Raw genomic sequence first — 24,645 nt, 5'->3', positions numbered from 1 at the left:
AATTATGTGGATTAAATTTAAACTTTTGTTCTTGGCTCTGGCATCTCCTCTGCCATGCTCTGGAGAAATAATGGCAGCAGTTTCTCCAATTGTTGCATTCTACCAAGGGGACGTCACCAATTCAGTTTATAAAATTACTGTGCCTGGCATTGTGTGTTGTGGAATTTTAGCTTCCTCAAAAGCAGTTTCTTTGGACCCGTTAGTCCACGATAAATCCTTCTCAGTCCTTTTAAGCTTGCAGTTTATTGCCTGTTTAGACTTCTATTGTAAATGCAGGCAAACCCAATGGGCAGAAATGATGATGTCCGACTCAATTCAGAAGGTTGAATGATTTCTTTATTATAATTATGCTAAAATACATCAATATACTATATAAAAGGAGGATCCTAAAACTACATGCTACTTACTCTAACACAACCCATGACCCTCTCTGAGAGCCCAGCCCCAGGTGGGTTGGATTGGCCATCAGGCTCAAACAATCCTCACCAGAATCCAATCAAGCACTCACTCCAGGTAAACAATTCTCTAAACACATTCCACATAGGAAAAACAAGGAGCAGAACTAGAAATTGTTTTCTCTTTCAATTTTCTCTGTGCACCTCTGTGAAAAATCCTGAGAGGGAGAGAAATGTGCTTGCCCCAGACTTCAGTAATGCCCAAAGGGGTGCTGCAGTTCATCGTTCTCTATTGCTGCCATCGCCAAGCATCAAAATAGAATTTCTGAAGCCATGTGAAATTTTTGTTGGGAATAAGCAGGGATGCTTTGTAATCAACTTTAAATAGCCCTGTGGTAATTCAACAGACCTTAGACCACCCTTCCAGTACCAAAAGGGGCTACAAGAGAGTTGGAGAGGGACCTTTTACAGGGGTAGGTAATGATAGGATGAGAGGTAATGGCTTTACACTGAAAGAGGGCAGGATTAGATTATTAGGAAGAAATTCTTTGCTGTGGGGGTGGTGAGACACTGGAACGATGATATTTTTGTTATATTGTGTTACTTTTAGAAGACTAAGGACATTAAAATACCTGATTCTGGTAACATATTTTGTCATTTTCATACCTGGATAAGTGATTCGCATAGCTAACTGAAAGGCTTTTAAATCTTCCAAGATATTTTTTCCTAACCTATGATGTGCAAATCACGTATGATGGAATCCAGGAAAGAAAAAAAAAAAAAGAAAACCAAAACAGTTTTATAAACAGCAAAGCAGAAGGTGGAGCAGAAGACAAATTTTCCCCTCTCTTTGAGAAGGCTCGTGTTTGGCAGATAGTGGAATTCTTTTTTGCCTGTAATCAGATAAGAGTGTATTGCAAAGACCATAATCTGTGTTATTGGCTGAGGTGAGCCCCATCTGTTAGTGGTGTCAGGGATGTGCAATACCCTTGCCCTCTAAACTCATGCACGCAGGGAGCAGCACAGAAGGAATTACAGAAACAAATGCAGGCTCTGAAAGCAGTTGCTAAAAGCAAAGGGAGGAATTCAGAACGGAATGCACTGTTCTCTGCTGACACCCTTTCTAGCTGAGGAAACCCTCTGGTTAAACAAGAACTTTACAAAATCCTTTGTACTTTTTGGTTTATGTTTATTTATAGTTTGACCTCCTTTCATGCAGGAAAGGACCTCCTTTCACCTGTTGTACATGCTTGTAATCAGGCTGTTTTTTACTGATTGTCTTATGGCACCTCGTGCTGATCTGGGGAATAATTTAAAATAGCAAACTGAGCTGATTAGAAGAAAAAACAGGCTTGTGTTGGGCATGACTTCATGGTGGTAAATATGCAGTCAGTGCTAATCACCCCCATGTCATCATTCACCCCAGCTGTGGGTCAGACATGGGATCTGCTTGTGCACTTGAATTGCCACTGCTTTTCTCCTTTCAGAGGCAGTAAAAGAGTGAGCATCCTGACATAAGAGCTTACTTCTCCAGGTCTCATTTCCATCCCAGGTGAACTCAAAGAACTTCTGATGGAATTTGATATTTGGGCTTGGATAATTTATGTGAATGAGTTCTCATTCAGATCTGATCTTCTGGCCTTCTGCTTGGTATTTGATTTTCCCCTTCAACTGAGTGCTACAAATTTCTATGGTTGCCACCTATGCAGCCAACTGTTTCTGTCAGTTCAGAAAATTGTTTCAGTAATGACATGGCTATATGGACGGAACAATATTGAAGTGTTGAGCCATTTTTAGGATTTTGGAGTGTGAATGCAGAGTGTAGGTTCCTCCCATTTCTATCTGGATTTTTAAAAGTAACAGCTGACACCCCTGTGTACAATATTTGCATTCAGAACATTAATGTAGTTGACTGAGTGTCAGAAACATGCACATGGTTAAGGCTTGGACACAAGCTCCATAAATATCAACTGTTGGTGCATTCAAAAACTGAGTTGGTGAATGTAATCAAATACTTCTGTCTGTACTTACTCTCAGGAATTCTGCCGTTGCACCAAGTCAACCTTAGGTGTCCCAAAAATGCATTAGGAAGAGTAAAGCTTGTGTAAAGAGCTAAATACGTCGCAGTGAACCTGTTCAGATGAAAGAAACCATCTTTCTGTTGTTCTGTTGGGGGGGCTGTGTGTGAGAGGGAAGAAGGGTTAACTTTATTTTCTGGAATTGAATAGCACACATTTTTCAGTGCACAAAGCGGGTATTACTCTGTTTGTGACCTGCTTCCTCATGAAAGTAAAGGAGTGGGAATTGGTTTGAATCTGTTGCCTGCACTGCTGGCACGCAGTGCTGTGGGATGCTGCCCTGTTGCAGAGTGCCACGGTGTGTAGAAATAACCCTATGTGGCAAAGGGAATTGGAGACAATGTGCAAATATTTACTGATGTGCTGGGACTTGTCCTGGCTACCTGGGCTGTATCTGGCAGTAGGTATCTGAGCTGCAGCACAGGGGTGATGGGCAATGCAAGGGCTGCTCTGCATGCTGCAGGGAGGCACAACCACCACAACCACGGAGTGCCCCAGCTCTGCCACACCTTATTTGTAGCTGGGATGCTTAGATAAGCAGATAGGAAAATAGGTTGATGTGCACCAGGCCAGCTTTGTGCACATAGTGAGGAAAATACTGCCTTTAGTATCCCCTGTGGATTAATTCTGATTACTACTTCACCTATCAACTTTCAGGTTAAAGGTAGGACAGAACAGAGGAGAACAGCGTTTTTCCTCTGAGAGCAGTGGTTCTCCCCAGGAGGGGGCTCAGCAGGATGCTGACCTTGGGCAGGGCAGGTTTGTACTTCAGAGCAGAGTTAGGGTGTCCCGGGGCTGGCAGCCCTGGGAGGGAGATGTGGCTGTGGGAGATGTGGTGCAGCAGGTGCTGGCACAGGCACCAGGAGCAGTGTCAGGTGCTGGGAGCTTGGCAGAGCTGGGTGCTGGACCCTCACTCAGAGAAAAGGGTTTCTCTCAGTTTCCTTCCCACCTGGGAATGAATGGTCACAGTAGAGTGTTCACCTCTGTGTATTTATTTGGGAAAGGAGAGTCATGAGGTTTTTATCTCACACTTGCCTATGCAAAAATGCAAAGGGCAGTGCTATTTTCTCTCTCTCTGTTTTCTTTTTGACTGAGGAAAGAGTTGTGATTGTTTGCTGAATACATTCACACAGAGGGCTCCAGGATTGCTGAATGCATGCACTTGGTCATCATTTCATGACCACTGCAGAAGCTTGACATCTTAAGGCCCTATTTATGCATTTAGATATAGACCACCATGCCTATAGCTGCTTCTTCAGCTGCTATGTGATGTAATGATTGATGGTATTAGTAACTTGTGTGTAGAAGCATCTTCAAACTCAGTTATGGAATCAAAGCATGTCTCCCAGTAATTTTGTTTATCAGGCATTAATAGAGACCAAAAAGAACTATATGGCTGTTTCAGAGAAAGGTGTGAGATATTTTTGTGTGTTGTTCATAATACTCTTCCCTTACAGAGGTTAGTCCAAGGTTCTGCCTGGCACTCAGTAAAATACATTGATAATTTAATGCTGTGTTTGGCAGAGTTTCTTGACTCAGCTTTTTCTAAGGCAGCACCTGTATGCATCCTTTAGGATAGTCAGGTGCAAAGCAAAGCAGTGTCAATATGAAACTTCTGCCTTTTGTCATAAAGTTTTGTGGATTCTGACCCAGCACTTGATAGGGTACATGTTTGTGATGCAGTTTGGCTTGTTTGAAATCTCAAGCCCAAAAGAGGGTTCCAACCATTGGCTTCCTAAAACCAGCTATGTAATTATTTGGGTGTCTCTCTTAGTTCATTAATTTCCAAGATGAATCTAGGAATGACATACACAGTATAACAGATTTACATTTGCACACAAGATTCAATTTAGAGATAAATATTAATGCAGATATAGCAGAGTTGGTTTTTTTTTTGCTTTAATAGCTCTAGTGAACAAAGAATGTGAACCACTAGTTTTCAGTTTTATTTGCTCTACTAAAGTAGCAAAGGATGGCAGGGCTTTCTTTGCCTCTCTCCCTAATCAGTTGTTATCCAGCAGTAGGCCAAACCACATGCAAAATTTTTGAAAAGTGTGGACGAGAGAGTTACTGGGACTTCTACAAAGCCAGCGTAGTTCATGACTTCACCCAACTTTCCTGCTAGATTTCAAGAGGCATTGTGAGGTTGTGATCAGAGCCTCTGGTGATCACTGCATTTAGTTTTAATGACTATATCCTCTAATGAAAAAAAAAAAAAATACACCTTTGACATACTAAGAAGCACCTCGTGTTTTGAATCCAAATTTTCTACATTTCTTTTGGGTTTTGTATGTTGTATAATATTTAGCTGGGATATTTAGCCAGTCACAGGGCTGAAATAAGTATTTCTTTTAATTTTGGAGGAGGAGGCGAAGTCAAACAGTGTTTTCTTCCTTTTGGCTGATGATTCCATTATGATTATAATGATGATTCTGATTTCTTTGGGAGACTGTGCAGAGGATTGAGCACTTGTCTCTTTTCTGCCAGTTCTGGGAAATTAAAAATGAACACTCATAGATTATTTTGGACCTCATCACTAGAAACTAGTATTGACAATGTAAATATTACCTCTCCCAATCAGAATGAAGCAAAAAAAGGTAACATTTAAATTAATCATTTAATTACCAAACAGATCTATATTCACATGGAGAGTCTCTGTTAAGTGTATCTGCATTTCCTTTCTATTTTTGGCAATGGGATCCACATTTCTGATATTTATTACTTGATAAAGTTTAATCTTAAAAAGAGTATTTGTAGTCACCGTCCTGTGTGAAGAGTTGTTTTGCATCTTGTGATATGTTAGGCTTTTTTTTTTTAATTCATAAGGTTTCTCAAACATCATTTGCAATGCTCTGGCTTTCCTGTATTCACTGATCCATGGGAGGAGGGAGGAAAGGAGAAATTACCTTTATTTCAGCTGGGTGCTTAGTCATGTGCTGTGCTGATGGCAAGTTTCGCTTGGCACACCCTGGCAGGCGCAGTCCCTCCCCTGTTCTCAGCAGAGCCATCCTCTCCATGCTGCAATTGTAGATGAGTGGGTTTGTTTTACAGCACTGGCACTGTAATGATACCCTTGCCAATGCTCAGCAGAGGTGGAGACAGTTAAGCTTTTTGCTTGTATAGCATATTTAAAAAATTCACTAAAAATGCTGCGACTTGAAGGTTTTGGTCAGTGTCACTTACAAGGCTGTTGTGGACTTCTGTCAGAAAATGTCAGAGTGGCAGAGAGACTTGGGCCAAAGGTTCTTTCTTCCACCAAAATTGTACTTTAATTGCTCATACAGTTTCTTTGCCTTTACCTGTTTCTTTTCTCCTCTAAGCCTGTATTCTAGGTTATGTTCTTATCACTGTTGACTAAACTTCCAGCAGTAAAATTGTCTGCTTTGAGCTGTGAGATGCACCAGTGAATAAAGCATTGCAGGGAACAGAAAAATAAGGGCATAGGCAAGAAAGGGGAGAAAACCACCTGGTAATTGTGTAGGTAGCTGTTGCTAAAATCTGGGGTTTCTGTCTGGGAGTGCAAGGACGTTGTATTTATTGTATTTAACCTCAGAAGTGCCTGTGCAGTCACACAGTCTGTCAGAGCTGGCTGCACTCTTCCCTCTGTGCCCAGGGTGTTTCCTCTCCTGCTCCAGTGCTTGCAGACCCGGAGTGGTGAAGCCACATTAGCAGTGGCTATGCTGGACGTCCTTGTTGTGATCCTTACCCCTGCCTGCCGGGCTCTGCCTTGAGCAGATTTACTCAGCTGACCTTTTAACCTGCTGGAGATGATCAGAGCTGCCAGACGAGACTGGGTGACTCCAGAGTGGCCCTGCCAGGAAAGGTAAAGCAGGCAGCTAGTGCAGCTGTCCCAGCAGCAAGAAGACGGGCTAAAAGGGACCTGTGCAAAGCTGTTAACTTCTGTTTTTGGAAAGCAAGGGTGCTCTCTGCTTGGTGCTGCACCGACCTGAAAATACCAAGGTGAACTGTTCATGTGTTGCCATATGCTGCCTGCCAAGATGCCTTGGGGAAATGAGCTCTGCAAAAGTTGATATGCTGGTTATTAGGAATCCAGTGAAGTGTTGCCTTCTGTACTTTTTTCCTAGCAATCTTCCTTAGACTCTGTTTATATATTCATGGGCAACATAAGGAGGGTTGTAGCAGCCAGCTCACCATCTGTAACTTGTACCTCTTTGCAATTTTTTTAGTGTTCTCTTATGCAAACCTATGGCGTCTTTTGTCCAGCGAAGAAAACAGGATTCTAGCACTATTAGTTTCTCCTGTCAATCACAGGAAGATAGGAATAAACTATTCTGGATGTTGTTGTCTTATGCATTAGGGCATCTGGTAAGCAAACCCTTCATTACCTAAGCTTTTGAGGTTTTTCTCTGTTATCTTGTGTTGCTCCCCCAGGCAGGGCACTGGTTGTGTTCTCTGGCAGGACTGGTGGTCACAGAAGGGCAGAGGTGGAAGAACCCCTGCTTGTGTGTGGTGGAGTGAGGCAGAATTCTGATTGTTGAGGACAGATAAACCATCAAATTAAATACAGTAAAAGTTTCTCCTGTAGAAGGCTCCACATCATTAGTGGCAGCAGGAGTGCTGGAATATATGCTCCCAAGTCAAATCACTGTAATATTCCCTGGATCTGTGTGTGTGGTTTTAAACATGACAGTTTGAGGTAGCAGGTTCATCTGCCTAGAGAGGAGCCCATTTTCCCCAGACACAGACTTGTCTGTCTGATGGGCCTCATTTGAAAGGAATTGCCTGAAGTTGATGGCATCAGTGAAGAAGTCATGCTCAGTCTGGCTTTGGTAAGAACATGAGGTCTGAGAGCCCTGCCCAGCTGTACCAGACACAGCACCAAGGGGACAGGGATGTTCCCAGCCTGTGCTGGGATAGGCTGTGATGCACACGGGAGGTGCTGGAGGATTTGAACTTCATGTGCTTCAGAGTGCTCTGTGCTGGCAAGAATGAGGGCAGGGGTAAAGCCTCTTATGTTGTACCTTAAGGAAATGGATGACTCAGTGACTGTTGCAGTCATTTCCAAACTTCCTTTCATAAGGGTTTCTGATTTAGAAATGCATTGCCTGGCATATTAGCTTTTTCTTTTTTTTTTTTTTTTTTTTTTTTTTTTTTTTTTTTTTTACTCTGGTTACTGGTGTGACTGTTTTCTTTTAAGTAGCATGTTTAACTTGCACACAAAATAAAGCATTGTTTCTTGAAATTTTTGCTTCCAGAGCCGATATAAATATCCTTTAATCTTCACCTGAGATTTAGTTTTTATGTGACTCAATTTTGTTTTTTGCCCTTGATGCAGCATGTAAATTGTGTCCTTTTGGACCTGGTGTGCCAACTGTTCCAAACTTTTTTATGCAGTGTATAAGTGGCTTATTCTCTTTGGTAATCCAAGTAGCAGTTCTAAGCAATTGTTAGGTGGGGATAAAATATATTAAAAAAATCCCTGTCTGGGTAGAAAAGCTAAGTTTCTGTGTTGTTTTCATGTGTTTATGACCTCAGAGCCCATATAGTGAGCTCCAAGGATATCCTGCTTTTGAAAGATGCTGCAACAAAGCCTTTTCTCTGCATATGGTTTTTGGGACACAGGTTGTGTTGTTGTTGTATTTAATCACACTGGTAATACAGTATTAGGGCATTAGCCAACTTCTTACTCCTAGTAAACTAAACCTTGATAACTGGAGCATGGATAAAGATCTGGTTACACATTTCAGTGAAATGAAAGCAATACTGTTTACCTGCATGCAGAAGAGAGGGAGAAATCTGTACTAGTATAGAAACAGAATGAAGTTCAAGCCAACATACGGTCTTGGGCTCAGTAGCAAAATGTTTTTTTAAAAAATCGTAATTGTAAAGTGGAGAACTAAACAGTATTTCTTTTGTGAATACTTTAGAGTAACACATTTTTCTCTCCACCCTTTTTCTGAAGGTCAGTTCTCTGTTCTCCTTCTTGGCCTCTATAAATTGGGGAGTACTAAAGCTGTTTGAACTATATATTAAGGAACTGTAACAATGAAACACATCTTCAGTGTCTTCAGTTGGTCTGCTTTGTGTAGGTACATTGGATGAATGCATTCTGGGTTTCCTGATCAGCAGCTGGATAAAAACTTCCAATGTTCTGACTGTTCCCATACCCCAGCCCCTGCTCTTGGCAGAGCAGGCACAGTGAGGAAGGAATGTGATGCCCAGGGGATCAGCGCTGCAGGCTCAGCTAAAGCAAAACCAACTTGACCCAAGATGTTTTCTGCAAACCACTTGCATTCCTAAATTATTGTTTTCTCTAACAAAGCCAGTTCTAATCAGCACCTTGGGTACCAGGCACTCTGTGAACCCCAAACCAGTTAATACCTTCCCTTTCTGAAAATTACAGGCTGTTTGAGAGTTGGGGCACCAAAGCAGCTTCAGCTCTGGCTTCCTGTAGCTGTAGGAAGAAATGCGATGCCTCATATCTCCTCTGCCCTGAAAACACCACGCTCAAGTAAGCACCATGCAGTCACACCTGGCAGCATTTCAGGATTCCCAGTCAGCTGTGGCTGCTCCACGTAACCTCATTCCCGTCAATATATGGGAATGAAGCAGCAGCATTGCCTTAAAACTTCCTGGGTCTGTGTAACATACCTGTGATGTTTTTGCACTTACACAGGTTCAACTCTTTAAATGCCCTGTTCACGTTGCCTTTCGGGTATGTGTGTTGATGGTGGCCACAGATGGATGCTTTCACTGAGAGATTCTGACTTTTCTGTACAGTAAAAGGAATGTTAGGACTAGATGACCTTGAGAAAAGTAACCAGTTAGAAAAAAATCGACATTGTCCTTTGCCTTGGCACTTTAAAAGTGCTTTTTTCCTACAGTGTTGGGTGTCTGCCCACTTACATGAAGTTAAATACAGGTACACGATAAAGTAAGTTTTCCAAATGAATGGATGACTAATGAAGAGCATGGTGATAACATCTACATATTACAGCATAGGTCATTCAGTTGGGAGATGACTGTAAGCAAATGGCCATTGTTGCACAAAAACTTCAAGAGAAGGTGCAACCACCTCTGACCTTCAATACTGTTGATAGGACTTGCATAGAGAAAAACCTTAGGCTGTGTGATGAACAATTACGATTAAGAAGTGGTATTTCACAGTTTCTAGTGAACTTTGCAGTGCTGGACAAGATGAACCATAATTTACTCCTGACTGTATCTCAGCTTGCCTTGTGAAAACAACGATGCATTTGTCATCCCTCCTGTTGCCTAGCATATTACTCCCATGGGTATTTTTTTTTTTTCTTTTTCTGGTGCATATCCCAAAACTAATGTTTCAGGATGTATTCTATAGCTTGACAGGGAGGATTTTTTTTCAGCAGAAATGGATTATGTTTTTGTAACTCTCTTGGCATCTTTATTTGGGTTTTTTATACTTTGTTTTTCTTCATTTTTGGGAAGTCTGGGCAAAGGGAGGGTAGAATTTGTCCTGCACATTTTCTTCCAAAAATACTGTTTCTACTTTCAGAAACTATGTCTTTTCCAATCTCTTCTGGTAACTGTGTGTCCAGTTTACAAGGACAAAAAACATAAAACAGATACAAAACTAACACAGTAGCTTTCTTTCTGTTTTTGTCTTTTTATGTAAATGGTCCTTGGAACAGAGTTTAGTGTTTAACCTAATCCTCTGGTTTCCCATCACCCTCTGGCTGACTTGTCTGGGTGCAGCTTCTCAGTTCTCCAATGCCATTCAATGGTTGTTTTTTGGTGGTGAATTGGCATTGCTGCACCCAAGGAACCTATCATTTACAACTCAAAACTGCTTTTGGGCTTCTTTGATTCTTTAACTTTGTGGTTTCCCTGGATTTCAGTGTGATAACGTTAATGCCCCAGTAAAACACAGGAAGAGCTGTGTACTACCTTGTGTTAAAAAAAAAATTACAGTAATGGAATGTGTTGATTCCTAAAAATGTGTGTGTATGCATATGAAATACTGCCCAGAATGTTTCATTTCTTTATTGGCAAAGCAAGTCTGTGTTTTCAATGGATTAATCCTTGCTACTGATCTGGAAGTCTGATGTCTACAGATGAGGACAGCTTTGCTAAATGAATTATTGTGGACTGGAGCCCTCGGGGTGTTGCAGCCCCAGTGCTGGCTGTTTATTCCTCTTGGGTAATTGCCACAGCCCCAGTAACCAGAGGGACACATACTGGAGAGCAGAGATCTACAGATCCATGCTTGGAAAGATGATCTGAAACACTCCTGAGAGCCTTTGGCACAAATCTATTTAAACTAATGCTGGTGCTGTTCTTTTTCCCCCCCCCCAAGACATAACCTGAAGTGTTTGCTTCAGCACAGCCAAGTTCATATTTTTGCTTCCAAAAAAACCTGAATAAATATTAATTTCCTTTCTCACAGAAATCGTGAGAAGAAATAAAAGAGCCTTGCTTTGGCATCCAGTGTTCTTCAAGGGCACTTTCTGGTGTCTCCAGCAGATATTTTTGGGCAGCTCTCAGAGAAGCAGCATTGCTGCTCTTTTTTGCTTTCTGGGTTTGGGAAGATCACAGTGAGGGGACAGACAGGCTGTATCTGGGCATCGTGTGGTTTCAAGGATTCAAGACTGGTGGCACTCTGTCTCTTGCTCCCTGCTGGGGACAATGAGGTGGCCCCTCCTGGACACTGACAGGGACACTGGCAGTCCCACATTGCTGTGTCAGCTCATGGCCTATCATGCTGCCCCATCCTTCTGCATTACTCCTATTCTCAGAGTGCCATAAACCAGCATCGTTTCTGTGATTGCTGACTAAGAGAGTCTGCGTTTTACTGCTTCATGTGTTTTCTTTTATGATGTATTTACCTCTGTAATTATGTCCCCATTCATACAAAGGGAAAGCTATACTAGAGGAACCACTGCTGAGTGTGGCTCAGTTTTGATGGCATAACTTCATATATACCAGGGATTTTGCTGACAGGGCTCTGTCAGCTACAGGGTATGCTTTTATTTGTCTTCTTCATGGTCAAAGTTGTGCCATCAAAAATTTGCATGTGACCTGAGGGTGAGGAACAGAGAGGAGGACACAGGGCTGTAAGAGAAGTGGGATATTGAAGTTCCCACTGGTAGCTGGGCAGGAGGGGTGCCAGAGTTCCCTCTCCATCATCCTCTCGTGTCATACATCCCTTCTCACTGTGTCTGGCCCTGCCATCTCCCTGCTGCTGTGATTTTTGGAATGGAAAATAGGGTATTACTTGCTCTCCAAGTTAGTCTGGCTCAGTGCTCCAAACATCCTATTGAAAGTAGAAAATCTTGTGCTGATCAAAGGACAACCAGCACTGCCTATTCTGTGATTACTATCTATGCTGTTCCAGCTTGAGAACTTGAAATTATAAGTGTCACTATAGGAAAAGAAAGGAGTTTCAAAGAGCTTAAAGATTGTCCTTTAAATTGTTTTCACTGAGACTACATCCATAACATCTTTCTAGTTTAAATAACAGGTGCTATTTCCTAAGAAATATGCTTTCTTGTAGGCTAATGTTACCCTTCTGGTATACTGTCTTCCCTTGTTCTTGTGATCCTAACCTAGGAAAACATCAGCATAAACTTTCTACTGTTGTTTATATTGTGTTTCTCATCTACTACAGCAGAGCTGAAAAATGTTCTTCCTCATAACCAGTCTAAACTAGAGTCAGGTTTTAATATCTTGTTTATGCATAGCATTAACCCCAAATGACTGCGGTATAATCATGTACAGTTACCTTTGAAGATGCAGACTATATGGAAACTTAGTAGCAGAGCTTTTAGCAGGCCTGTAAAAAATAATTTTTGAGCACTTACTGTAACCTGCACAGAATAAGAATTGTGCTAGATACATTTCTCCTTAAAACCATTGAAGGTTTAGAATTATCATTTCCACTGGTGTAGCTACAACAACATTGCTTTAAAATAAAAATGAAAAAGAAATTTTTTTTATTTTAGAACTCATTCTTCAGAAATTATGGTATTACTGATAAGTAGATGAGTAGTTTGAGTATAAGCTGCATACAAAATTATGTATTGTTGTTAATTTGAAAAAACTGTGTCTTTGCTTTGCAAAATGAGCATCTGGGGATTTTAGTGATGCTCACAGCACAGGACTTCTTGTGCAGGCAGCAGAATGGTGTGAGCCCCGTGGCTACCAGTTCTCTGCTGGGATTTATCTGAAAGCTGGCAAATGCTGTGTCCTTGGGCCCAGCAGAGGACTGAGCCCCCATCCCTGGGGTTGCACATGTGGCTCATGGGGCAGCCTCCCACGCTTTGCTGCTGCCAGCACCGTGTGTTTCTGTGAATGGAGACACATGTGAGCTGCTGCCCTACGGGGCTGATCCCATTTTACTTCTCTGTGTCTTAGTGCATTCCCACAGCAAAGCTCAAATCTGTAACATCAAGAAACAAACTGAGCTATTTTTAAAGCTTCCAGCTTTAAAACGTGTGGAATGTGACTCTGTGTGGCAGATAAAGTCCTACAGATAGGTCATTTTATTTTATGCTTCCCATGAACCTCTCTAAAATATCCAGTGCCAAGCCTTAGTGTACTGTGGCAAGCACATTTCTCTCCCTCTCAGGATTTTCATAGAGGTGCACAGCGAGAAATGAAAGAGAAAACAATTTATATTTCTGCTCCTTGTTTTCCATGTGGAATGTGTTTGGAGAATTGTTTACCTGGAGTGATTGCTTGGTTGGATTCTGGTGAGGATTGTTTGAGCCTGATGGCCAATCCAACCCACTTGGGGCTGGACTCTGCTGTTAGAGTCAGAAAAAGTAGTATGTAGTTTTAGTATCCTCCTTTTATATAGTATATTGATGTATTTTAGCATAGTTATAATAAAGAAATAATTCAGCCTTCTGAATTGAGTCAGACATTGTCATTTCTTCCCATTGGGTTTGCCTGCATTTACAATAGTGTACTTGTGCACATGCTTCCAGCTGTGTTTTATTGTGGATTCTTCCAGCTGCAGCAGGTTAAACGGGCACAGCAGCACTTGTTGGAAGGCCTGTGTTTGAAATGTCTCATATAACCACTGCCAAACAAGCTGATAGCATGCACGGTAACCTTGTAAGTTCACAGGCACACAGTGTCTCAGTAGGAGCTGTTTTGAATTCCATACTTGGCCCGAAAAGTTATTTTGCAGGAGTTCTGTGGAAGTCAGCTTTTTTTAAAAGTACAGAAGAGTAATCTGGCTGTTTACAGAGAAGTTTGTGAGACTTTGTTCAGGGGCAGCTTTCCTTCACTGATGTTTCTGGTAGGACTATGCATCTTAAGAAATGGGTTGTCTGTTTGTTGCCAGCACAAAACTAGTATTTCAGGCCAGCATGCTTTTAACTAGTTTTATAAGCAAAACAAATGAGAGCCTCACTTATTACCAGAATTACACAGAATTCTTTTTTCCTTTTATGTCATTTTTAGGACAACATGCAAAGAAACCAAACCACCAAATAGCTGTGTTTCCTCCAGATAGAAATATTTACATTTAAAATGGTCTCCACAAAAACAAAGTACATCACAGTAGAAACTAAGCTGAAAAACTCAGGAAGTCCTGTAACATGGCCATTTTCACTTGCAAACTTCACTTTTTGTGATAGTATTGATCTCTTAGACTGTTCAGTCAGGGAAAGAGGCAGCAGAAATATTGGACTTTTAACTGATGGTGAGGAAGAGCTGGAGTAGATGACTGCTATAATTGCTGCAGTCTTTTGTTTCTGTTGTAGTTTCTAACTTTAAGCCAACAATAAATGTACTCTATCCTGCATGCCAAACTGGAGTCTTAATAAAAGAATTTATTCTTGGTAAACACGGCAGAATTAGGGTTGTATTGAAAGTGGAATCAGAATTAGTGGTATTGAAATGCTAGGAATTGAATACTTTTCTGTTTTCTCCAAGGAACATGTTCTCAAGTATTAGAAGCAGAGCATTAAGGGACTAAGGAAGAACTTAAAGTGCTTCAATTTTGAATTAGATTAGGGTTGTTCTCATTCCAGTGGGACAAATAAGCGAAAAGAGGGTTTTAATTTTTGCGGGTAGTACCTTGTGACCTTGCTGACAAGCAATTTGTATGGTGCTGTTGTCAAAAAGTTGTGTTATTTTCCTGTAGTGACTCATATATGTCAACTTTACTGCTTGCTCAGCTTGCTACTGAGAGACTCCATGTGCAGATGAGAACCAGCTCCATACATTCATCTGACTAGAGATACTCAGTGGAATTGCCCTGACAGTGGAGCTGCTTTTTCCAGTATTCTCAAGATTGTCTGCAGTAGCAGAGCTTGTTTTGCTGACAGGAAATATCAGCCAAGACTGGAGACATTAGCTTTCTTATGGATAAATCTATGCAAGTGCTATTGCTTTAACTTCTGCTTTCTCTCTGCCTCTTTTGCACTGCTTTCCTTTTAGTTGTAACAAGATCTTCACTTTCTTATTGAGCAGTCACCAGGCATGAGCAAGCACCTCTCAGCTTTCCTTATCTGACATTCCTGTTGGCCCTGGCTGGAGGCAGAAAGGAGGCAGGGATAACTTCTGGCAGTGGAGGGGCCATTGAAATGGAACCCTTCTACCTCCCAGTGTACTCTGTGTCCTCCAGAGGCTCCTGCAATGCCATGGGAAGCTGTGTGGAAGGCCAAGCTGTGTGTGCTTAATACATCATGCAGGGGACCTAAAATGGCAATTCTTGTGTCTAGCGCGCAGATGCTTCAGTTCTGACTTAAAAGAACTGTTTGTGTAGGCTATTTCCTGCTCTCTTGTTCTTTTTCTTTCACTGACCCAAATTTTTATTGGGCTTTGTAACACTTCAGTGAGGTTTAAAATGAAATGCATTTTATTTTTGGGTTGTGCTACTAGAGGAAGTTTAAAAGTCACTTTAAAGAGCATAGTTTGCAGTTTCAGCATCAGTACTCACCTTGATGAATTTTTGGCTCTGTATTTCATCCCTAGAGTGATCTCTATGATGAAGGAAGCAAAAGGATAAATGATAGTACTCTCAGAACTCAAGTACTTTGCCAAACACTGTTATTTTTTCTACTTCAGGTAAGCAGTTAATGCATTGCCTCTTAAGTCTTTGAAACAGTTACAGAACAGGAAGCTTTAATTATAGGCAAGAATGACCCTGTTGAACTTCTTATCCTTATTGCATTGCTTCTAGTGAGTTATATACAATACCGCAGTGAAATATCAGTGACTCCTCAGAAAGAAATGCATGCTTTTCCATCATCTGCATATACTTAGAGCACCATCTTCAGCTCTGTCATCTGTCAAGTGTTTGTGCCAAAAAAAAAAAAAAGGAGAAATTAAGTGGTGTTTCCAGCAATCCAGAAACCTTAGTAACCAGAGTCTTCTGTCTCATCCTGCTTTTTTGACCACAAAATGTTACTTTTTTGGAGAATATGACCTCTGACACAGCAAAGAGAAATGCTTCACTAGTGAGCAAATGTCTACTGAGATGCCACTCCTCAGTTTTTCAGTACAGGCAATAAGGGAGTGTGTTGGAAGTTCCTGAGGAGAAGATTTTGTGCCCAGAAAAAATCGTCTCGGTCTCAGCATTGTGGTATTGGAGAAGGGAGGTTTTATGGCTGGAGAAGGTGTCCTGCCTGTTCTCCCCAGTGGAAAGGCAGAGGAAGGCTAAGCCATAATTTTGTGTGTGTAACACCTACTTCCACTCCATGCTAAAAATGTTTTTGTCCCTTCCCTTTGCCTGCAGTGGGTCCTGCACTGCCTCATGTTTGCTTTTCTTCTTTGGTTGGTTCAGATACTGCTGTCCTCTCTTAGCTCTGCTCTTCCCCCACTTCCCTGCTGGATGGCAACAGCTGAAGCCATAAAACTCCAGTCTCTGTAAGCAGAAAAAGGCACCGAGTTAGAGCTTGTGATCAAATTCGCTTATCAGTTACACCAAGAGTTAACTTTTAAAGATATTTGTGTTCTGTGAACACAACCATCTTGGAGTGAGCTAATAAAAGAGTGGAGAGGAAGCACTGTTTCACAGCTGTGGTGTCAGCAAAGTCTCTGGTAGGTGTGAGCGAGGCAGCAGAACGTGGATTTCTGGTGACAAAGGAGAGCGAGTCTGGCTGCCACTCCCTCCCTCAGCTGACGTGTCCGCAGTGGGGCATTTCACTGACACTGCTTGTAATTATTTGAGGGAAAAGGAAAATGAACTCTTTTATGTTATAGAAATACCTCAGGCAAGTATAAAAGCTGGGTAAAGTAAGTGTTTAGCCTTGATTTTAAGTATTATTTTTAGTGGGCCTCAAATCCTGAGGTGCATGCATGCCAAGCTATTCAAGCCTCATTGCAGCATCTTGCACTGTGTTGCACGGTTGTTCCTTGCCTTTTCCATGGAACTTTTGGATCTGTTGATGCTTTCTGGACCGACCTAAATCCGTTGTGTAGCTCTTCATTCCCAAAGCCAGAAGCAGTGAGGGGAGAGCCACACCTGCAGTGGGTTGGCAAAGCCAGGCTGGCACACAGTTCTTGGGGACTTTGCTCATTAATCATTGAGTGCTCCAACCTGGGAAAGTGCACCATGCCCTGAACTCCTTCTGAGTCAATGGGAGTTCGTGGCGCTCTGCTGCTTGAAAAATTAGATCTTCTGAAAGGCGGGGCATGTAAAACATTTATGCTTTTACCTCACAAAGCTCTGAAGAAGAGGGCATGAAGTGTACTATAAATGAAGTATTCAGAGGGGAAAACAAGAATTTCCTGACTTGTTCTTGGCACCAAACGTTTAATCATGACATTTGTCTAAGAAAATGTACAAACTCTCAACATTGCCAATTTATTTTACCCGCAAACCCACAACAGACTGATGATGTGTATACAAAGGTTATTTATTTTGAGCACAGACAGGGAATGTGAGTATTCCAAATGCTTCCTTATATCTCCCTCTGGGATCTCTTTAATAAGTTGCATAATATTTTTCTGTATTAGAGGATGGTAAGATAGACATGGTGGGTCTCTTCTTTACTTAAATATGCTGGTTATGTTTTCTTTTTTCTTCTTTGAAGGAAATGCAAGCAGAGAATGAATAGTTTGTGAACAGTGTTAAACTGAGACACATGACTTCAAAGGCCTTTCTAACAATTTATTCTGAAACTATCAGCCAACAAATGACATTCCAAGTAAAATAACCAATTATGTGGAAAGTTAGGCAAGCATTGATTTAGTTTTTTGTTTCTTGGACTGGCAGATAATTCTTTAATAGCAAGAAAAAGGATACATGACTTAAGTTTCTGAGCTTGAGTCCAGGTAAACCTTCTTCTGAGGACAAGTTTATACATAACCTGTAACAATATTCTTGGAAAATGTGAAAGCCACTTGGATACTTTCTGTGGACCTTGGCTGACTCTAAGATGCTCCCCATTAGAGTTGAGGAACAAGGTTAAAGGATAAGGGAGTGCCGCAATTGAAACTTGTGTTAATTTAGAATAGCATTGCTCTTGCAGAATGTGAGGGTATTTATCTGGAATATCAGGCACAGTTTGACAGTAATCATGTTACTAGGAAGAGCCAATGAGGCTTAGCAGGCCAAACATCCTTACTTTATATCATCAGCACATGATAAGGTAAGACTCCAAACACATAACTTCAGCATTGAACATGTAGAGACGTGGAGATAAAATTCCTTTCTATGCACTAAAGCCTTTCTCATTTTGGCAAGAGTGTTAGAAAAAGGGGGACTCCTTGTGATTACTTGTTTTCTGGTTTCTTTAGTTCTGGTGTAACTTGTGATGATGTTTCTGCTTAGCCTGTTTTGTATATTTGTTTGTGGCAAGTGATTGTGCCAATTCTGAATTGCTCTGGGTGAGCTGCACCCTTGGCCCTAACTTGTGCAACAGCATAAAAAAATCCATTAAACCATGTTGACTTTTGTCTGCAGGTTTCCATCAATTCTTAAGACCAAAATGTCACTTCCTGTTACATAAATTCCACTTGGGGAAAAAATCTGGACTTTTGGGGTTTGCTCATCAGTTATCTAGGACTGAACAAAAAAGAAAAAAAAAACAACTTAAATCTTCAAGCTCTCAGTGAAGTTTGTTCTTTTTATAGCAGTAGGCTTGAGTTAGGGTTTTTATAACAGTCTTTGTGAGTACAAGATATCACAGCACAAATGTTATGTTTGTAACACTTGGGTATCACTACAAACTTTTTGTGCCTGCTTGTCTAGTCACTGTATGCTGGGGCTTTATGTTCATATTGCATGTGCAGTTTGTGGATTTAATTTTATCGTGAAGAACCTGCTTTTATATGCCCTGTGTTTGTCTTTTCTAGGAATAACATGTGTAGAAGTACTTGCTAGTGTTGATCACCTGTACACCAGCACAAGAGCTCCAGCTTAATCATTCTCAAGCTCTACTCTCAGAACATGGGGGAAAATGATGATGAAAAATACAATCAAGCTGGCCAGATATTTGAAAACTTTGTACAAGCATCAACATGCAAAGGCACCATTCAGGCCTTCAATATTCTCACTCGCCAACTTGAATTAGATCCTTTGGACAATAGAAACTTTTATACCAAACTGAAATCAAGAGTGACTACATGGAAGGCCAAAGCTTTGTGGAACAAGCTTGATAAGAGAGCAAGTCACAAAGAGTATAAACGTGGAAAGTCTTGTATGAACACTAAGGTAAGTGGAATTTGGTTTTTGATTTCATATCTTGGGAATTTATAAACTTGTTTTCTGCAGAAGCAAGGTTTCTACCGTCACATACAGTGTGTCTGTTCAGTAACCCTTCCTTTAATATGCTGAAACTGGTTATCAACTGATTTGGACAGATTTTAAGGTGTTTTTCTTCTGAAAGTTCTGTGGAAACTCACAATATATGAGTAAGCCTTAAAGCATCCTGTTTTCCAGTCTGTCTCAGACTTTCTGTCCTTTTTATACTTCATCACCAAACAAGTGTAAGATGCAAACTTCTGAAGAAGTAGGCTGCATTCATTACAGACTCTCAAGAACTACTTGCTTTATTAAACAGGGGTTTGCAAGGTACAAACTGTAACATAGTCAGCAGGCTTTGTTTATGCTGTAAGAGACCAGGGCTGGCCAAATGTGTTTCAGCAGCAGTTCTTAAGCTGCTCTCTGAAAGTGCTGCTTGGAGGTCTGGGGATCTATCTGTCTGTGTCACCTGGCATTGGCTCCAGCTGCTGTACAAGAGCAAAAGACAATCCTGCTAAATGCATGGATTGAAGTCCTTTCCTGGTAGTGCTTTTTCACAAGCAGAATGTGGGTAATTGCTCTGTGATAGCTACTGAGGGAGAAGGTCTGCTTGGTTGTGGAGAGGACAGGAAATTATCTTTTCACAGAACATGCAATATGTATTTTAATAGAATGCACCATTGAGCACTGGTGTAAATCTTGCTGACAAAAGTACAAAGTACTCTAGTTCCTGCCAGTTGTTTCATCTGGCTATCACAGAATATTTCTACTATCTTTGTCCTGAGAGCAATTCATTCATTTATTAGCAAGGGATGGCTAAATGTTGCCCCAAGAAGGGTAATTTTTAAGGAGCTACTTGACTGTATAGAGGTAGAACAGAGAAGAGTGGCATACTGGGGTATAACTAGACACCAAAATGTGGAGGGCATTTTAATTAAAACTATTACTGAAGTGTTCCTTCATGGACTCAGTAGATAGGCAGTGTTGAAAGCTTCTTTCTTCTGGTTTGCATCATTGACTGAAACTTCTCAAAAGCATGAGTGAGAAGAACACCAAGTTCCCTTCAGTACATAGAGAGTTCTCTGATTTTATTCACTTTTCATAAGCTCCCAATGATTGTTAATGTATTTAAAGGTCATAAGGGTCCTTAGTATAGTTTTATTTAGTAAAGGAGTGTCGTTACAGCTATTTGCACTGTGTTCCTGGCAGGCTCAATTTTTCTCCTCTCCTTTTTCCCTTCATTTCCCTTTTTGACCTGTGCTTCCTTCCTCCCTTTTTGTTCTTTGGAAAAGTCTTTGAACATTATGTCATGGAGCATCTTTGTGATGAAAACAGGAAAGGGAAGGAATGAGAAAGTGTCTGATGATTAGCAAATTATAGGAAATATTCCATACACATACCAGGTCCAAATTTCCATGGTGGTAAGTTTGAGGAAGTGTTTGCAACACAAAAAAGGAGTTTTAAGACCCACGTGAAATGTAAAAACGAAGTCTCCTCTCAAATGGTGACATTACAAAACCAAGGCTTTGTTCTGTAAACTTCCTAAAAAAAGTGATTAATTTTTATTTTGTGAGAAGACTCATAGAAATGGGTTGGTACATAAAATACATAGGCTGTGCAATGCTTTACAATGTTGCCAAGGAGGAAGTTAATCAATACCTTTCACAGTGTTGAAAGTATGGTATTATTGCCCCTTGAGATTAAAGATTTATTTTTAGTGGCATGGTGTAAGTATTTGCAGAAACTGATGGACATTTCTATGATGCACATACAACCAACTCGCAAATGGCTGTAGAATGTCTGCATGTGAAGAGTGTGGGTATAGATATTCTGTGAAATACTTGGAGATGTTCATCATGAACCTGGCCCCTGCCCAGACCTGCACTTCAGTGTGTCATCGCTGATTTAACGAGAGAAACATGAATCTTCAGATTGCTGGGAATGAGCAGCCACAGTCAGTGGGCTCGGTGGGGATATCTACCAAACATTCCTGGGGTGTGAATCACAGGCTGCTGTGGAGCTATCTGTGCCTGTCCCTGCAGCACGGGAGGCTGCTGTGCTGGGAGAGGAGTGGGGACCCTGACCCCACTCACCGATAAGGGGTTCTCAGAAATGCTGGCAGCCCAGCCAGTGCAGAGAGGTTATGCACAGCACCCTTTACCTCCAGTCCAAATGGTGATTTTAGCTTTCTTTCCTATTGTGTGCTGTGCCAGTGCTGCTTGCAGTGGTGGAGCAGGAGTTCACAGCTGCATCCTGGCAGCCGTGCCCAGTGCTCGCCTCCGTGGGGACTGCTTGGGCAGATCTGCCCCAGGTAAAAACCCTACTTGTTAAAGCAGGATCACAACTTCAGCAACAAGCTAAGTGGATTTTTGCAGTTGAAGTTCTGTAAACAGAGCCAAATTTGCTAGTAGGCATAATTTAAAAAAGATATATATATATATATATATATATGACTTCAAGGCTTTAAATGAGGTTCTGGCCTTGAATGCTGTAGCTGAGCCTGCAGCTCCCCGTTCTTAGATACAGCTTTGCAATCTTCCCAATCTTTGGAGGAGATAAAGAAGATTCACTTGGGTTCTACATGACTCATATTGGTGCTTTATTTTTGTTTGTTTGTTTTATTTGTTGTTGGTTTTGGGGTTTTTTAAACAAAATGAAAATCTGCTGCCTCATCCCAAAACCGTTGTTTTGGTTTTTTTTCACATGGTATTTTACGACCTGAACACTGTACTTGATTTTCATGCTTCTAAACTCTTCAGCCACACTTAAGTTAATCATTGCAATATACACAAATTTTATACATACAGAACGTTCCACTCCAGCTAAATAACAATAATCCTGTGTCTTAACTGTTCTTGAAGAACACTGCCAAATATGGCTTTCAAAGTTTGTACAATGATACAATTTTAAGCTGGATGAATTGCTCAAAACTGGTTGAGCAATTTTCAAGAAGTTCAAACCCACTGCTATTTCAGAGTTGTTTTACTGGGGACATTATTTTCCCTAAATTCTTTATAGAAAAAAACCCAAAAAAACCAAAACCAACCCAACCCAAAATAACACCAGAGTGCTGTAAAAGACATGCACAGAACTGGGGCAGAAATTAACTTTCTGAAACTGTAGGAGTCTGCCTGTATCAGTGTTAAATCTTCACAAAACATAAACTTCCTTCAGTCTTGGTCTTCTAAGTTGGGATAGAATCCTGTTCAAAATTTGTTTCTGGAGCTAGCACCTGCCTAGTTCACCAGCCTTAAAGAGAAACACAAGTCTGTACTAACCAGGCAAAACTGTAGATATCACACTGTGCTTTTTGCAAATATGTGCAGAAAAAGCACATTTTTTTTATGCTGATGAAATTTCTCTCTGGTGTTCATCTTATACTAATTAATGCAGAGGAGCATGGTTGGACTCTGAAGTGGTTATTTGTTTCTTTGGGGAATGAAGCTGGACAATTGAAGAACATTAAAGGTTTAATGCATGTTGCCTATGTTACCAGTTTAAAATCAGTCTAAATTTTTGAACATGCAAAACATCATGCAATGATGTTATAAATGAGTATCTGTAACAGCTAGTGTTAGTATATTCATTACTTGCACTTGATTTACATTTACTTTGTTTACCTGTGTAAATCATATGAATATGTGCATGCCCATATAAACGAGGTTCCCACTGATGTTTGAGATAGGTATGAATATTTATCAGGGGGTAGCACTTGGCTCATGCTGTGCACCCGAAATTCAGGGTCTCCCATGTTTCAGGGGAGCAGAGATTTCTGCACATGGAAACATCCCAGGCTTATTCTGAGAGGGGGTGTTGGTTCTCTGAAGCATGCAAATGTGGTGTTGCCTTCCCCTTCAAAGGTGCATGCTGTTTTTGCAAAATACATGCTTACACTTGAGAACTAAGAAAACTTTGCTTAAAGTGCTACTGTGTAATTATCAGCTGCTTCGGTAGACTCTGGCATTTCTCTCTGGATATTCCAGTTTTGGTACAAAACTCCCCAGTGGGAGAGGGACAAATTCCCGGGCACAGCTTTGGTCTTCTGGGCATTGTCTGTATTTTGGACCCCACCTTGGGCACAGTTCCTGGGTGGGAGACTTGTACAGCCTGAGCTGCTGTTTTGAGGCTGAACAATATTAGCATAAAGCAAGGATAAATAAAATTAAGCTAAGAAGTTTTGAAAGCTGTGCATTTAAAACCATACATATGTGCATTTGTAGTCATATGTGTAGATGGAATTGTATAAAATCCTAAAAAAACGAATTCAATTATTTTGAAGTCTATCATATTCAGGTTGGAAAAGGCCTCTAAGATTGAGTCCAGTTGGTTAACCCAGTACCACTCTGTTCACCACTAAATGTGGTCCTCGTATGCCTCTCTTCTACTCATTCCTCAACTCGGCCTTTCAAATCTTGTTTTACAATAGATGAGGTTTCCTTCCAAAACCTCCTGTTGAGACTTATTGCAAGAGAATGACTCTAAAATTGTTTTTAGGAATGTTTCTAGGACTTGCATAGGGATGGAGTGGCTCTTTTGGTACTGTCCTGTGCTGTCAGTCTGGCTGGGACTCAGGGGCATCAGTGTCCCTGGTGCAGAGAGGGCTCCATGGTGATGCTTTATCCAGCACAGCAGTACAGAGAGCCTGTGGTTTCAGGGGAGCTGGGTCAGCAGAGGAGGAGCCCTGGGTCAGAACTGGGCTTGGAGGTTTTCTGACTGAACCTGAGCCGTGTCTCCCTGTTCTAACCACACTGGTGTACGCATGATCAATAAAATGGGGGATGGCCTTTATCTGTAAACCCCTTCCAATCCTTTTCACATTGTCTCATTTTCTAAAGACTGCCAAATGAATGCCTTGGGAGTTGACAAACCTACTATTCTGGTGCTGTCCTTCCCACAGAGCTGAGAAAGGGAAAGGAGCTCCTGGTGTCACTGGGTGTTGCCATGTTCCGTAGCCATAGGGTGATGGATAGGATGGGCAGAGGGTGCCAGGTCTCTCTGCTTGTTGAAGGTACAAAGTGCCTTCCTTCCAGTCCTCAGTTGTTTACAAACATCCCATTCTGCAACCTTGCCCCTCGTGGTAAATCAGGTAGGCTGGGTTCTGTCATAATCTGTGGTATTGATGACCCTGAGATTGTAGAAAGTCTCTGTCTCTCAGCCCCCTGCCAAAGCAGAAGCCATAATTGGTCTTTGCTGGTTTCCAGGTTGTTTATTCTGTTTATCTCTCACATGTTCTGCTGCCCTGCCCAGCTCTGTCCTGCAGGGCAGCGTGTGGGGCTCTGCCCTCAGTGGGATGTTACAAACATTAAATACTAGAAACTCCCTGGGCTGGATTTACAATAACGTGCCAATATCTGTCACCTACATTGGACAGTGTGTCCCCAGCCTGAACCAACAGAAAAATGCCAACACCACAGTGAAACATGAAGGGCATGAAGAAGGAGAAAAAGGACAAGGCACGCCCAATTTCCTCCATCTTGATCCCTTTGGACCCCTCATCTAGAATCCTAAAATTTTACTTTTGCACCCGTGC

The 24,645-nt window shown here is 41.3% G+C and overlaps 1 protein-coding gene across 10 annotated transcripts in view; it reads left to right on the top strand.

The window, feature by feature from the left end:
• The window catches only part of MICAL2 (microtubule associated monooxygenase, calponin and LIM domain containing 2), a 119,563-nt gene that overhangs the window by 4,481 nt on the left and 90,437 nt on the right, over positions 1 to 24,645 (top strand). For 9 of the 10 annotated variants that reach the window (XM_085579743.1, XM_085579750.1, XM_085579747.1 and 6 more), the window contains exon 2: positions 18,728 to 19,085. In XM_085579743.1, coding sequence (XP_085435869.1) covers positions 18,822 to 19,085 — 264 coding nt within the window. In that variant the 5' untranslated portion in view covers positions 18,728 to 18,821. Of the gene's footprint in view, positions 1 to 15,400; positions 15,494 to 18,727; positions 19,086 to 24,645 lie in introns of all 10 variants that reach the window. The other variant, XM_085579742.1, reaches the window with a different exon arrangement.

The sequence above is a fragment of the Lonchura striata genome, chromosome 5 (assembly GCF_050655825.1).
Source record: "Lonchura striata isolate lonStrDom1 chromosome 5, ASM5065582v1, whole genome shotgun sequence".
NCBI lineage: Eukaryota > Metazoa > Chordata > Aves > Passeriformes > Estrildidae > Lonchura > Lonchura striata.
The sequence above is the reverse complement of the archived record's forward strand: the minus strand, read 5'-3'. Positions and strand labels throughout refer to the sequence as shown.